The following is a 15,832-nucleotide window of genomic DNA, read 5'->3' as shown; positions in this document are numbered from 1 at the left end:
CCCGCCGCCGGCTGATGACGCACCGCCCGTGGCGCGGGCGGAAAGGCGCCGCCATGGCCGGAACCGCGCGGGCGCGGCCGGCCCCAAAAACCGCTCAGGAACGGGCAAATCCTCGCGTTTCCTACACCGCGGCAGCCCCGCCGCCGGCGGCTGGTTACTTCACCGCTAAATAAAAAGAACCGACCCACAACAAACCTACACAGCCGCGGCGGAAAAGGAGGAACTGTCACCACGTCTGTCACTCTTTAGGACCATCCTTACAACTATGTACAAAAAACGATGACAATTTTATTATTTTTATCTACTTGAATAAACAGTCGTTTCAACAAGCCACATACAAAATGGCAACGGAACTAATGCACTACAAAGGAGAATTTTACATTAATTCAGGATGAGAAGGGCAATTCTTAAAAAGGAAAAGCAGCCGAGGCTATGCAGACAGACCTTAACACACCCTCATTAAAGCGGTTTAATGAGGTTACTCAACCATGACTAGAGGTTACAAGGCAATACACGATAGGAAAGATCATTCGGTGCAGCTGCTTTATCATCCATCCACTGTTTTAGCTGGGAAATAACCTCACTTTAGAAACACATTAACTGCTGCAAGTAACACGTTTGCAAGGCAGTGTTCTTCAGCGAGGGCTTGTGTTACTTCAGGAATTCACATTTTAAGGAAGACATGCTGTTTCTATGAGAATGTACCTGATAAAACAAATAATCCGCATAGTTCTAGCTCACAGAGTTCACTGGGATCAGTCCACGAGTTCCGGGGTGTGGCTGTGAGAAATGTCAGCAAAAGGAACACCAGAGTGTTTCCAGAGAGGGCTTCCCAGAAGAAATGGGGCACTGCAGCTACCATCATACAAAGCAACGAAAAGGCCCACAGCTGGGCTGTAGCACTGTAATGAATTCTTACAAAGTGGTCCTCGTTTACCCAACAGGAACAACAGCAAAGGAGAATTACTGGTATGACTGGAGAAAGAAAAGGTCTTACAAGTGGACAGTAAAGAGGTTGGTTTGTTTAATCTAAAAAAAAAAAAAAAAAGTCAAGACAACTGCGTAGAAAAGTACATAAGATCAACACTGTGAAAACAAACCCCTGGTAAAACAGGATTATCATGCTGCCACAGAACAGGTGGGGCTAAACCAGCCACTAATAAGCTTAGACATGTGTTAGAAATTACAAGTTCCAAAATCCTCACAGCTGTTTGGTTCACAAAAAGTTTTCCTGCAATAGGAAAGGCAAAAGCCTGCTGGCTTTTAAAGTGAAGCTCAATCAGTTGATGAAGGGGTTTACATGGGAATGGAGCTAGGCAACCAGCCAGCCACTCATATTTCTGTCTTCCAACAAGAGCAGAAATATGATGCAAACCAGACTTTTTCTGCCAAATACACTGAAATTTTTGAAAGCATAACTACAAAAAAAATAAAGGCAAACAAACAACTAAACCCAAAAACCACAGAGCTCCACCCCATAGTCCACAGCTTTTGTAAAAGTGATAGGAATACAAAGGAGCAAAAACCCACAGACATCACATATACAACGACAAAAAAAACCTGACATTTCCCTCAGGCTCAAATCTTCAGGGAATACGCCCCAGGCGACCAGACAGTAGAGGAATGTAACCTGAAGTAAGTGTAAGACAAAACAAGCACACAGGATTTAAACAGAAGACAGGCTTCTCCAGAGAGACCCTCCTGAACACATTTTTGCTCTCTGCAGGAATAGCTCACTAAAGCCAAGGGAATACCTCACACGTGGACATGTAATCATGAATTTAAATTTTGCAGGAACGCCACTGGGAACTTCCCGTTAGAAATTATTTTTTTCCAAAAGGAACCACTTTATCCATGCTTCTAATGCCATGCTACAATCTTTCAGAAGAGTGGCAACTATTAAAAAACAACTCACTTTAATTGTTAATTTAATTTCATTACCAAAAAGTCTATTTGAATTTTTTTTTGCCAAAACTAATTACTAATACTTAAGAATTTTTTAACTTTTAACCTTTGATCTACCACAAAACAGAATTTCCTTAGAAAAGAAAACTTATTAAGAGCTGTAGGAATAAAGATTAGCCTCAGTTTATGTTTAATGTTCCTCCCTTCAGAGACTTCTCTTCCATCTCTGTCACAGATACCTCCAAGATCCTTTTCATAACTGGAAATGATAGAAATACTTTACACAAAGGTCAGAATTATAACCCTGAGTTTCTAAAAGGCAGTATTTTGTTGCACTCTTAGAAATAATGCCTAAAAACCAATTTATTACCTCATAACAGAAATACATAATAAACCACAAGAAATTAAAATATTAAAATGGCTTCTTATAGAAATATAGAGATCCTGCTGCCTTTACCACCAAATTTTTTCAGTGTTTTTTTTACCTTTAAGCAACTGCAAATATTTAGTTCGACACTCCATTTATACAGTGTATGTATATGTTTGTACATTTGCATTTCAATATTGTCAGTGTACAACCAGGATCGATATTTCCGTGTTAAATTTTAGTAGAAAAATCACTTTTCATTCTGAGATTTGTCATCAGAAATAGCTGCTCATCACTATTTTGGGGCATGGACTCATTTCCACAGTTTGGTTCAACTCCACGTATACCAGGGTAAGTAATTTGTTGGGAGAGGAGAGGGGTTCCTTCTTCCAGCTCTACAACGGACACAAATGATGGAGGATGCAGGCAGCGCAGAGTAACAAACAACTAGGAATTTCAGTTCTGCAGGAATTTCAGTTCTGCACCAATTTCATTCCACCAGCAAGCGGAATACAGTGATGTGTCCGTGTTTTCACATTATTTTGATGGGTGGGGAGAAAGGAATGGTTTTCCCACAAGACACTGAAGGTCTTTCTCTAATATAGGCTTGTATGCTATTTGCAGTCAAGGAAAGACAATAAAGCCCACATTTACCACATTAAATGACTAGGTCCCCCGTTTGGTATATCAGTTTCTCCATAAATCAAGGCTTACTGGATTCTTCCCATTGTTTTCTCTCTGCTTCAAGTCCCAGGCTTGCCTTGCCACGAACTTAAAGGAACCAAATTAGCATCAACAGTTGAAGAAACCACCACGTTCAGGGATAGTTCCTCCGAGTTACGCTAGGTTGGGAGAATAAACGGCCATATTAATCATACGGTTCCAAATCCTTGGAAATTAGTGGCTCAGTATCTTCAGTTGTACTTTGTGGGGATTGGGGGGCTGCAACCGCCAGGCTGTGTATAGTCTCTTGTTGATGCTGCTTTGCCTTGTTATAGAGTAGAACTCCAATTGTCACCAGAAAAGTCCCAATGGCCGAGAGGCTTGTGATTTTGTTACCAAACACAATAATACTTAGCCAGATTGACAGCGCATGCTTCACAGTACTAGCAACACTGGAAAGGAATATAAAAATTAAGGCCAAAGAAAGCTTTCTCATGTCCCCCACGCAACCATGCTTTAAAGTAGCAGGACCTCTCTTTGTTTTGCTTGGTTTTTAACCACCAACTCAGATTCCACTTCTCCTCCTGAAGCTACTACCAATACTAAATTGCTTGTATATCTTTACACTCATCTACATTTTAGAGCTAGTACAAATAATTCACCTCAGGTTTTTGGTTTGGTTGCCTTTAAGTATGCAGTACAGTGTTAGATATTTATTTCTAACTAACACAGACATCCAGAAAATGCTAACAGAACACTAGCCACACAACTATCACTTGTGAGTGTGCTGCCACTATTCAGGAAATAGGCATTATAACCTGAAAAGAATAACTAAATCATACCAATAACACTGTATACAAAATTCCATGCTATATGTAAATATGAATGTATGCTTTTACGTCCTGTTGCGTAGAGAAGACTAACAACTTCAGAATAAGCATGAGTGTAACTGAATTATCACACAACTGTAGCAGGCACACCTGAAAGCATAAGACAGCAGAAGCTTTCAGAATTTAGGGCCAGGATTACCCCACAGGCCCAAGGACTATTCATACAAATGACCAGTTATTGAACCAGAATTGTGGAACAGCCCCACAAAGCTGCTAACTGGTAGTATAGGTGAAGGTGTCTTTAGAGAACATATAATCCAACAAATGCAGCTTGGCGTGCTGCTGTCATGCTTCAGAAAAAAGGAACACAGAGCTGGTTGCTCACATTCTGTGCTGCACAGAGAGATAGGTAGGTATTGCCTTATCACTGAAGCAAATGGCAGCTTAACTGTTGGGTGCAGAGTTTTGGTGAATCTATTCAGTGCCATTAACCAGGTTTAAGGAACGGCTGTTCAACCTCAATATCCCTGCTAGTAAACGTGAGCACCTGCTCTGTAAACTCAACAGCATGGGTCAAATGCTGCTCTCCTCACACACTGAGGGAGCAAATCACAAGGTTTTGGTGATCTGGATGTGAAAAGTTTTCTTAATTTTCTGCAGTTATGCATTTACATTATTTATCTTTGCACAATACCTTTACTGCCTAGTTCTCAAGCAGAAATACTGGGCAAGAAAAAAAGGAAAATAAAATAGTGCTCTTGACATGAAAATACAATTTTACCTGAAAGTCACAGGAGAAATTTTTCCCATCAAGGCATAGGCTGTAACACTTTGCAGGTGGAACAAGACTCCATCTATTAAGAGAAGTACAACAACATCTTGGTTGTAGCTGAAGCTCCTTCCACTTTTCCCAATCACAGGCACATCCTAAACAACAACAACAAAAAAAGAGGACTTTAAAAGTTTAGTTTATAAGCAAATCTAAAAGTGATTTTCCACCCAATTCATTATTATTATAAACAAATAGTTTTACATTTAGACTTCAGCAAAAAAAAAAAACCTAAAACATTTAGATCCTACAGATTTTTTCCCTAAAAGAATCTATTAGAAAACCAGCTCTCATCTGACTGAACTTTCCAGGGTGTTCACTCTGCCTGTGAGATAGTTTATTTTCTGAACACTGATGCATGGCAATGAAATGCCAGAATGAATATGAAGGATCCCTCTTTAACCTGATATACCTTACACTTCAGTTCAATTTTGCTTTCAGACTTTACATTCCTGCATACCAAGTGAATATCAGCAAACAGTCAACAAATATTTAAGATTTGTTTTTCAATATCTAAAATTTTAAATGCACTTAGACAAAAATATGATTTGGTCTCAGAAATCCTGAAATAAACTCAGGCTTTCTGGGTCACTTGTCAAGTCATGTGTATATTAAATTATTTATTTGAAAATTTTCTCTTTTTTTCCTCTCCCCGATCTCTTGCAAACATAAGATGAAATGCATTTCAGGGTGATTTTAAAAAAAATGGGAAAAAGTAAAAATTAAAACCTCAGTTGCACATTCCGCTCACAAGTCAAAAAGAAAACATTAATCAGTGCTAGTGAATTCAAATTACCATGAAAAATATCCAAGCTGGAATAAGCATAACCACTGCAGCGGCACTTGTGTAGAACTGAAGCTCTGGGGCTCTACAAAGGAGAAAAAGCAATGATTACAATTATTAAAAGCTTCCTCTTTCTTAGAACTGAAGAAAGCTGCATCATTGTTGTATTTACAGATACCAAAAAGTAATAAAAGCCATCTGCCAAGGTTTGGGGACAACAAATCCAGCATCTCTTGCAAAGACAGTGTTTTGCTTTTTGTGTTGGCTGAGACAGACCCAAGAGAAAAGCCACAAGTCTTCAGGACTAAAACTACCATTTCATCTTGTGGTGAAGTTCATACACACAGGCCTATTTTACCACAGGATTTTAGTCCTGGCTTATACTTTGTAGTTAAAAGATCAAGGGAGATCTCAAGTTCGTTTCTGCATGCCTAATAATGTTAAAGGATGTTTTATGATTGCAGAATAAGGACATTTCTGCATATGCTGAGAGTTTTAGCTGATTACGAGACTCTAACCTACCACAGTAGGTTATGAGCATAGAGAGTTTTCTTTCCATGATAAAATTATTTAGGTTAAAGCTGTCTGTAAACAGTCTGAGAAAAAAACAGAAATAAACTTGGTGCAACATAAACATAAATATATCAAAGTCCATCTATAATCAAACTTGAAATATTTTTAATACTTACGAAAATCTGTATTTATCTCCACTGAGTAGTTTTTTGGAAAAGACGTTTTGCAAACTGGAAAAAGAAAACCAACACCATTTATCTCAATTTAGTTATGACAAATAACCCATGAGAAAGACAGCTGTTTTCCTTAGATGGGTAGATGCGTTTTCTACACATTCCACATTCTACACATTATGCAACTACAGAAAGGAGTTTGGTCTCACTCCTTTAGACTAACAGAGTACTATTATTTTTTTAATCCCATGAATGCTAGCAGGTAAGATAGAGAAACTTTATATTCTGTTAAAAATAAATTTTAAATACCAACATTTAAATATAGTGTACAAAAACAACTACAGGCAACAATTATCTTCACTCTACCAATAAAAAAAAATTCCTTTATTCCACACATGCAACTATCACTAAGCCTTACCAGTCCATGATATTAGTAGATAAAGCTGCCGAGAAGCCTAGGATGTTGAAACTGATTTCAGTAGCTGTACACAGAGCTAGCCCGCCCATAACAGGAATGAGAGAGAGATTAACCAGCAATCCTGAAAATGAAAACAAAAACTCAAGTCTGAGTTTAATTACTGTACTTCCAATTACATGTATCAGATAATATAGTTTTTGAAAATTTAAATTCCATCTTAACTTCCTTAGTTGAAAGAAAGAGCAGCTTATTTGACTGGATTTTAAAGTACAGAGGTTCTAAAGTGAGATCTCAGGCAATAGCAGGGTGCTCTTGAAAACAATATGGACATACTGATAGAAGTATGTCCCTTGGAGAAAGAAAACAGGCTGATGACTCTTGTGAGACACGAGACAACTCTGAGTTTCATCTTTTTTATCGAATGACAGAAAAGATTATACTCTCCCTGTTTACTCTGTGAATTATTCTTCTTCCTCTGGCTTATTTCAGCCTTTTGCCATTTTGTATCACAAAGGAGTTCATACACGGCTTCTGTATTACTCCTGTGACTTATAGCTGGTAAGAACCAAAATCTCTTCAAGCAAATAGCATGCTACTGCAAGTGGAATTGCAAAGAAACTATTTTGTGGCAAGCCAGTTGTTTGGGGTTTTGTTGGGTTTGTTTCGTTTTTTTTTAACCACAGAGTGAGCACAGCAAAGAAATTAAAGAATTTTAAGTTCTGAGCAGGAAGCTGTCCTTAAAAGAAGGAACACACTGAACTTCAGTTATTTAAGGCTGCAATAATATTTTCTTGACAGAAAACTAACTTCAAAGCAACAGTGTCCTTACACAGCAGCATTAAAATAAATAATTTTTTTCACTTTATATACACTCTACTTATTGTGTTCCAACAGGATGATTCTTCCAGCTGCATTTACTATATTTCAGTGGAAGCTCCTCATCCATGACCAACTGACAATATTATACAAACAAACAAAAAAATCAGAAAAAAGAAAAATCCCATTTCAACAGTGAAATATTTACCAGTGTATTCTCCTAATATCATCCGAGACATGATAACAGTAAAAATAGGTGCAGAGCTTTTAACAGTCTCTGCAAATGAAACTGCCACATTCTTCAAGCTGACAAGACCCAAGACTACTGTTGCAAATCTGTAATAGAAGAACACATGAAATTAAGCAGAAAATAAAATAACGCTTTAAGAGCCACTCTCAGACATCTCACATAAAAAAAAGAATCACATTATAATGTCTCTAGGTTTATAAATTTGAGCTGCAGTAACATGGCAGGTGTAGCTGGCAATCAGGCCACCAAATCGTGGTAGCCAGCCTGAACTGCAGCCGCCCATCAGCTGTGCACCTTCGCTCCACAGCACCTGGGATCTATTTCTTTCTGCTTTGGCTTAAACATTTTTGTTTTGCCAAGGAATAACAACCCCTTCCAACCCGGTGGTTCTATAATTTATTTAGCACAAGTAAAGGCACCCTTGGGCAACTGTACAATTTCTACAGATGGACAGAAAACATCAAAATTGACTTTTTAATGCACTCTAACCAAGCTTGAGGTGACAAGTGTTTTAAGCTAAAGTTTTCAGTAGGCTCAGTTGAAAAGGTTAGTGCAATTCTGCTGATGAACAGCAATTCACCAAGGAAATGTTATCATTTGCAGTTATCCATCTTTAGTGTAAATTAGGTGCACTACATATTTTTACCATACTTTAAACCATGAAGTTAAACAACAGGGCAGCAGAGATATTACAATAAAGCTACTCTGAATTCATTTGAATCCTGTTATCCTTTATCACTTGAGGAAAGCAAATATTATATTCTTATTCCCTCCTAGACAACAAACTGATACTATCCCAGCACACAGCAAATACTTACTTTTTAAAAGATAAACATTAACAGCCTGTATCGCTTTTGAGGCAAACATCATAATAAATATTAGTACACTAAACAAACATCAGCCTCAAAGGAGAACAGGAAGAAAGTAAATGGAAAGAGAAGAGAAGTATGTTCTGAAAGAAGCTAAATGTGATGAGAAGCCAAGCTAGCCAAAAACCTGACATCCGGAAAAAGGAACATAGCATTTAGCAATAGGGACTAAAAATAAAATTATCCTGTGATTTTTTTTTATTTTTTTTTTTGAGGGGAGGAAAAGTGAATACTCCAAACAGTTTCCAATCAAGATTGAAAAGGAAAAGAGCCATGAAAATACAATTTCTGTTCAGAAGAACGCGATGAAGCAACCACATAGATCTCTAGACAGTATTTAACCATTTACCTCATTAATCCAACAAACAGCATTATCATGATGAAATTGGGTGGATAAGAGATGCGTGTTTTGTGTTGATACAAGCAGCATGGAACAAACATTTTTATACAGCCAATGAAGGTGGTTGAAAGCATTTGAACAGCACCTAAAGATGAGAGGAAAAGAAAAATAAAATCAGAAGATGATGGGAACGTGACGAATCAAGCAGTGTAAGAAAATTTCTTATACAAACTTATGCATAGTACTTTTAGCAGTTAAGAAACTGTCTAGATTTTAGGATTTCTCACAAAAGCCCTTTACTTTTATGCCTACCAGCAAGGCAGCAGAATAAAACAAAGGTGGCATACACCTGTTAAGATCCGGTTCACAGATGAAATGCCCTTTGTTTCCCCCTTAAAAAAAAAAAGGGAATAAACAGCCCATTGGATAATAAGGGTCACATAAAGGCAACTTTTGCACTTTCACAAAGACATTAACAGCTCTGGAGATTAACAACAACAACTGATTCCATTTTATTTTTTCAAAAAACCCACACTACCCTCCAAGACAGAGAACAAAAAATTACATTTTTCTTTCCAGCTCTTAGTCTCAAACACCATTTTAGTGGAGGAAAGGACAGTGTCAGAAGCCCCCGTACAGGCTGAGATCACAACTCATGAGTTCCCAGCCCCAGAATCCACCCCCACATCTCCTAACTAGGTCTTTTTCACTTCAGTTGAACCATTTTGTCCCTCAACTTTATACAGGAGGATCTGGTATTGTCAAATGTCTTACTGGAATTGAAGTATAAACGAAAGGTGGGGTTACCTAGCATGCTGGGCTCTCCTTCCAGTAATGAAAGAATGTATTTGTTAAGAAAAAGAGTGCAAAAGCTGAAGAAAAACCACAAAGTGAGGTAGATGAGAGCATGAGAATTCCAGATGCCCAGGTCCGACTCAATGACTGTAGTCTCCGTGATAGTGATTTTCAGGACGTTCTCCTCCGGCACACTATCGCTCCTGGCAATTACAAATTTTTCACTCCTGTTTGCAAAGAGCGAACCCAAATGAAATAGTGATTTTCCCTTTGGCTTTTCTTCAAGGGGAGGAGGATTTGGTTCCTCTTGTGTCTGAGCACTTGTCACAGTCGACATGCTGACATTAAGAAATTAATATTTGTCCTTAATACAAACCAACGTTGACTTAGCACAGAACAACACTTCGACGGAACAAAAATATCATGTGATTCATCTTTCATCTCCCATGGCCTGAAAAAGTGTACTTGGTCCTCCAAATCACATCTTGCATGAAAATAAACTTCACATGCTTCTTCATGTGGTCTACTCCATTTTTTCTGCCTAAGAATGAAAAAAAAAAGAGAAAGAAGGAAAAGACATGTAGCTCTGAACATAATGACATTTTAAATCCCTAATGCAGCAAAGATACCACATTTCACCTACAGTTTGTGAACGATAAAGACTTCTGTAGCTTATCTTTCAGACTGGATTTTGTACTCCTAATTCATGATACCAAGATTAAGCACTAAGAACTTATCTAAGGGAGATTTTTTAATTCTAAAATAGCACACACACACACACACAGAAGACTACGTGATTAAATTCTTTCTCTTCTAAAGCATGTCAACACAGCCTTTTCCATTATAATTAACCCCTCTTCAAGATTCTACACTTTCTTTAATCTCAGTCTAAGGTCTTATAACCACTCAACAGAAAAAAAATCTTCAGAACCCAGAAAATCTGGGCAGGAGCCTGTAGCCTTAGTACTAATTAACCTGTTATTACCTCGAGTCAAAGTGAGCAATCAATAACCAAGGACTAAAACTTCCAGTAACTGTAAGAGTTATCCTGATAACTGTGAGATTTGGATGAACAAAGTAGGAAAATATTTCCAAGAGCTTTCCAACCAGACTTGTTCTCCATTTAATTACTTGTAAAGAACTCACCATTACTTATTTTGCTACTGCAGTACTGTTCTAGCTTGCAATTCAGTATCAGTAGTTGCAATAATTCTTAGTCTTTTTAAAAGATCTGACAGAAAAGGGCATTAAATCGTTTGCAACTAGAGCTTTCTCCTTTTACAAATTACATGAAAGGTGGAAAGTTACAGCAGAAGAGTACGGAGAATAACCAAAACACACTGTGACCTTTATTCTTCTCAAGTCATGTGATGTTAGTTCGCATCACAATGCTAACAGATTCAAAGTCTGTATGAAGAAAGAAATTGCACCTGAGCAGCTTATCTGCATCAGTAAAACACACCATTGGGTTTACTGCATTTTATTTTGCAGTCAGTGTTTTATGAGCAAAAAATCCCCCAGGATTAATCAGATGAAAATGAAATGACGGACAAGACCTCTTTTGCCCCTCAACAAACAAACAATAGGGGAAATTAAATTCTAAATATTTTTCTTCAGAAGCACATTTGCTGGATAGACAAGATGGTGGACCTTAGTTAAAAAGTAATTCTTGGTGGGGAAGCGAATCAGTGGACAAGTTGGAAAAGCCGTCTGAAATGAGACTATAATATTACAATGCATCAAACGATGGCAGCACAAGAAATAATCAATGGCAGGCGAAAATAGAAGAGTTGGAACAAGAGCTACTGCACCTGCCCTAATTCTGCTAGCACGTGAATAGGAGACACCGTTTCCCTCATGCCCAGTGTGGCATCTCAAATCATAAATAGATACTAAAGAGTTAAATATATCCTGTCAGTTTTCATGCCCTAAAGAGCAGCTACTTTACGCAAATTTTCCATTCCTTACGTTCTCTATTTCTGTTACTACAGCCATGCACAGAAAGTTTCCAGCCCTATCCCCTTATCTCCTTTCATTTTACCAGGAAATCCTGCTAGCAGCACCCCGAGGTACAAGACCCTGACACACTCACATTAAACCATATACTCGTGTTAATCCAGTTTAAGACAGAACTTTGAAGGAAGATACGCATTCTTTAAGAGAATTTGTTAAGAAAAATGGATTCTTGACTCCTCCTCCTTTTTCAGGTCATAAAAACCCCCCAACTTCTAAATTAAGAATGGTTATTTATCGCAACTTTGTTAATACTTTTTCTGTTTATACTACTCGATTAAAAACAAAAGCAATTAAACACAACAGCAATTAAACACAACAGAACTCCCACCCTCAACAGCACCTCGATATCACATTTGATATGACTGATTCCACACATGGCAGGAAGCAGAACAGCAAATAAGAACAAAACTACTCCCCCCTAAATTACTGACCTCCTGTCTTAAACCAACCGGAAAGTCTTAAATGGACTGAAGGAGTTCTCCATCTGGAACTAATTCAGTCTTCCTCCCTTAAGACCAACCAGCAGCTGATGTTTACCAATAGATGAAAACGTGGCAGCGGTTGGTAGACTGTTTCTCTTGGATTACACACAAACATTCAATCTTCCAGCTCAGAAGAACAAACAGCATGCAGTGCATTTTACACACTTCCTCGTATCTTCTCCAACTTTTGACTACGTTAGCAACACAAATGTTGTGTTAAAGGTGGAAAAAATACGGAGCATAAGCTTTGAGAGTCTCAGACAAATTCTGACTTACAAGTCGCAGCTAATTACCAATTCAACAGCTCCCTAATTTCTCAAGCTTTAAGCCATCGTATTCATAGGGCTACTTGCATTTAAACTCCTTTTCCCTTTCTACCTAGAGGAGTTCGAAATTTAATCGGAAATACATTCCTTTCAAACTTAAAACAGGAGCAGAGGCAAACATTTTCTCAGAAGACTTTTAAGAGTGAAGAAAATAAATTAAGACATCATCTTTTTGTGCTTTTAAGCATCTAGTTTTAACGAAAAACTCCCTCTCCCCATAGTTTTTCACAGAGTAGTCAGACTTGTTTCGATTACTAAATCGCGTACGCTATTTTCTATTGTGTGCGAGTGGCCTCCATGGGAATAAACATAATTTTGCTGCCAGGCAGCCTGGATGAATATATAGAAATGACAGCTGTCTGGGCAGTGCTTTTGTGGAAATGGTGTCACAGCCTAACGAACATTTTGAGTTAGCACCAGCTCCCAGCTTCTGAAATAAATACCACCCCCTTTGCTCGCTCCAACTACAACAAATGTTTTTGTGGACATGTGATAGATCAAACCAGGGAAACTGCTCTCCCCTGAAATTTTAAGGCTGCTGGGAAAAAGTCAGTCTTAATCTGCACCAAGACTATACATATCACCTACTCTTAATCCATAAACATCAGCTATGCTTAATTCACACCAGTACAGTTTAACCTCATCTCCGTAAAAGCAGTATGTCTACGTGCATTGTTTTCTACAGGTCACAGAAGAAAAGAAACACCAAGTTTTGCAAAAAAAACCCCTAAATGCTGAAGCAACAGAAGTTAACAAGAACACATCACATTTTTTGCATTAGTTGTTTCATAAGAAACGTTTTCCAAAGAAACTGTAACATTCCACACTGAAGTCAAATGAATAAAAGAGAAAAAAAAAAAAAAAATCAAGAAACTGAACTCTTGTAACACGTAACAGCGGTTTCTAACAAAATTTAAAAGGGAGCAAAATCAGTTTTCCTCCTCAGGTGAAGGGGAGATCTGTGTCACATCCCCCTTCCTCCACAACTGCAGGGAGGTGAGGGGTGAAGCAGCTGGTGAAAATCCAGTTGCAAGGGCTCAGCAAGGTTACAGCGGGGCCCTGACACATTCCCCACACCTGCCCCCCCCTGAGCTTTTCTGCAACTGAGCTACAGCCTATATGAGGGCAGACAGCTGAACTGTCTTGACCCAACACTAACACCACCTCATCATCTTCTTTAAAAGTAAGCATAGAGGGAGAAAATTAAGAGGCCTTTCAGAGCCATATTTGATTAAAAAATGCAAGAGATAAAACCTACTCGGATATTAAATTGTTTCAACGAGATTATCACTGACGTATGTTGAAAATCCTCGTAACAGCATTCACTTAAACTTTCTTTTCCTGAGAAACTGCAGTTCTAACCCCAATTTTTAAGAAATTGTCAAAAATAAGAAAGCTAACAATATAGCCAGACTTCAATATAACCAGTCTGTCCTTAGCACTGAAAGAAAGAATTAAAGATAACACATACAGCAAGACACCTGAAAGAGGAAATACAGTGGTTGTTTAAAAATTACATCTGCTGTACCAAGACACGATTTATCATGAAAATAAAGCATAGCATTTCCAGCACTACAGAGTCTGTGTTTTTTGACTATCTGTGACAACCCTGGTTATGCACGGAGTCTCTCATGATTCTTTCACAAAGCATATGAAATATTTTTTTTTATGATTGAATACACTCATTGGCAAGCATCTGGCAGGCACTCCAACAAATTTAACATAAAATCCTTTCGTGATGCAGCTCAACCTCAAAACGGATACCTTTTGGTGAGAAGCTCTAATTATTTCTTAAACAGCTAAGCAGATCCTGACAATCACCACTACATGTATGACACGGACAGTTTCTTACTGCAGTCATCTGCCTAAAACTGGAAGCCCTCTGGACTTTGGAATGACCATTTAACAGCAAAGAGAAAAAGCCATTGCTATGGTTTTTCTGACCACTTGTTAGTATCTAAGACAGATACTTTCTATTGACTGTATCCACAGAGAACTCAGTAATACTGTCAGCTTTACACCTCGCACAAAAAAAAAAAAAAAAAAAAAAAAAAAAGCTCAAAAATGTTGCAAGAAACTAAGGCTAATTTGACAGCGAAAAAAGAAAGGTTTGGTGTGCGTTATTTCCACCTACTATCATGCAACACAGGTCACACAAACACTGCTTCCAACACAAGGAACACACGGCATTCAGCACCCCAAGCAAACTGCAAATATTGTTTAACTAAATGACGACGAGAGCATGCAAGACGTTTATAAACACAGACCGTAAATACAATCGCAAGACCTTTCACATCTCCCACACAGAGAAGCTGATGCTAAAAGACTGAAATAGCTCAGCCCTTTCTTGCGCTTCAGCTCTATCTCTAGTCACCCGGTCCTCAAATCTTCCCTCCTCTCATTCCGAAGCAGCTCCCAGGCAGGACAAACCCAGCAAGGCGTTTCCGCGGCACCCCGGGGCGGGGGGAGCGCCCCGAGGAGCGCCCCGAGGAGCGGAGGAGCCGCGGGACCGCTCTGCACCCCCGCCCGGACTCAGCGCCCCGCCGGGGAGCCGCGCTGCACCGCGTCCTTCCTGACCCGGCTCGGCGGCTCAGGGGCTTTGGGGAGGGCAGCAGGGCTGCAGCGAGGCACGGGAGGAGGCTGCACAGACATCGCCCTGCCCGGGGCACGCTGCTGCCTCCGCCCCAGCGCAGCCCGGCCGCTGCTCTTCCCTCCGCAGGGCCGCTCAGCGCCTCGCCGCCAGCACCGGGGAGCTGCCAAAGCGCTCCCGCGGCTCCCGCTCAACCCGGGCTTCGGCTTCCCGGGCTGCAGCCGCCATCCCCGCAACGAGCGGAGCAGCCGGCCGGGGCCACCCCCCCGTCACCGGCCCGGGCAAGGGGAGGCGGGACGCCACCGCGCACCGCCCCCGCCGGCCGAGCGGGAGATGCCGCCGCCCGGAGGGGCCGGGACTCGGCCCTCCGCCCCCCCCGGGAGCCGCGGCAGCCCCCGGGCCGGCAGAGCGCCTGGCCCGCGGCGGTTGCCCCTCCCCGGCACCGGCGGCGCCTCCGCGGAGAGCGGCCCGCGCCCCCCTTGTTCACGGCAGCCGCCCGTTCCCCTGTCACCGCGGGCGGACGGCGGGAGGCCATTTTACGAAAAGAAAGGCGTTTAAAAAGAAAAACAAAACAAAACCCCAAAGGAAAAAGGGGGTTACATGGGACGCAGCTCTGGGGCGCGGCCGATTAAAACCCCACAAAGCCCCACCAGGCGTTTCGCTCCAGGCCGGCCCCTCCATGGGGCCCGGCGGGAAGGCGCGGGCCGCCCGCCCGCCTCTGTCGCAGCGTGTGACGCGGCCGCCCCGCCCGAGGAGAGCAGCGGCGGCGGCACGGGGGGAGCCCTGAGGCGGGAGGAGGCGGGAGCGCCCCGCCCCGGCCCCGCCGCCCTGTGGCGGCGTTTCCCGCCCGCGCGGGGAAGTGACGT

At 40.8% G+C, this 15,832-nt stretch overlaps 1 protein-coding gene across 9 annotated transcripts; it reads right to left on the bottom strand.

Annotated features, from left to right (window-relative positions):
- Positions 1-289: 289 nt before the first annotated feature.
- SLC35E2B (solute carrier family 35 member E2B) lies at positions 290-15,722 on the bottom strand. Of its 9 annotated transcripts, none has more exons than XM_074924841.1 (10): positions 15,567-15,683; positions 9,565-10,093; positions 8,767-8,902; positions 7,507-7,634; positions 6,483-6,603; positions 6,068-6,121; positions 5,391-5,463; positions 4,547-4,692; positions 1,561-1,630; positions 922-1,029 (listed from the first exon to the last, which is right to left on the bottom strand). In XM_074924841.1, the coding sequence occupies exons 2-9, from the start codon at positions 9,887-9,889 to the stop codon at positions 1,579-1,581; spliced, it is 1,035 nt and encodes a 344-aa protein (XP_074780942.1). In that variant the 5' UTR covers positions 9,890-10,093; positions 15,567-15,683; the 3' UTR covers positions 922-1,029; positions 1,561-1,578. The 9 variants fall into 9 exon arrangements, 8 of the variants coding, with proteins under 8 accessions (XP_074780936.1, XP_074780934.1, XP_074780935.1 ...); XR_012635011.1 differs by having other exon boundaries at positions 979-1,029; positions 1,561-3,387; XM_074924835.1 differs by lacking the exon at positions 1,561-1,630 and having other exon boundaries at positions 290-1,029; positions 15,617-15,722.
- Positions 15,723-15,832: the final 110 nt, after the last annotated feature.

This window comes from Athene noctua, chromosome 22 (genome assembly GCF_965140245.1).
Source record: "Athene noctua chromosome 22, bAthNoc1.hap1.1, whole genome shotgun sequence".
Classification (NCBI taxonomy): Eukaryota; Metazoa; Chordata; class Aves; order Strigiformes; family Strigidae; genus Athene; species Athene noctua.
Note: the sequence above shows the minus strand (reverse complement) of the source record. Positions and strands in the feature narration are given on the sequence as shown.

Excerpts from the sequence above, each read along its gene's own strand:
- SLC35E2B (XM_074924835.1), bottom strand. The coding sequence starts at position 9,889 with ATGTCGACTGTGACAAGTGCTCAGACACAAGAGGAACCAAATCCTCCT. Across the intron at positions 7,635-8,766 it reads CTGTTTGTTGGATTAATGAG|ATTTGCAACAGTAGTCTTGG; the intron begins GTAAATGGTTAA and ends CTTCTATTACAG. Across the intron at positions 1,030-4,546 it reads ATTTCTCCTGTGACTTTCAG|ATTAAACAAACCAACCTCTT; the intron begins GTAAAATTGTAT and ends TTTTTTTTTTAG.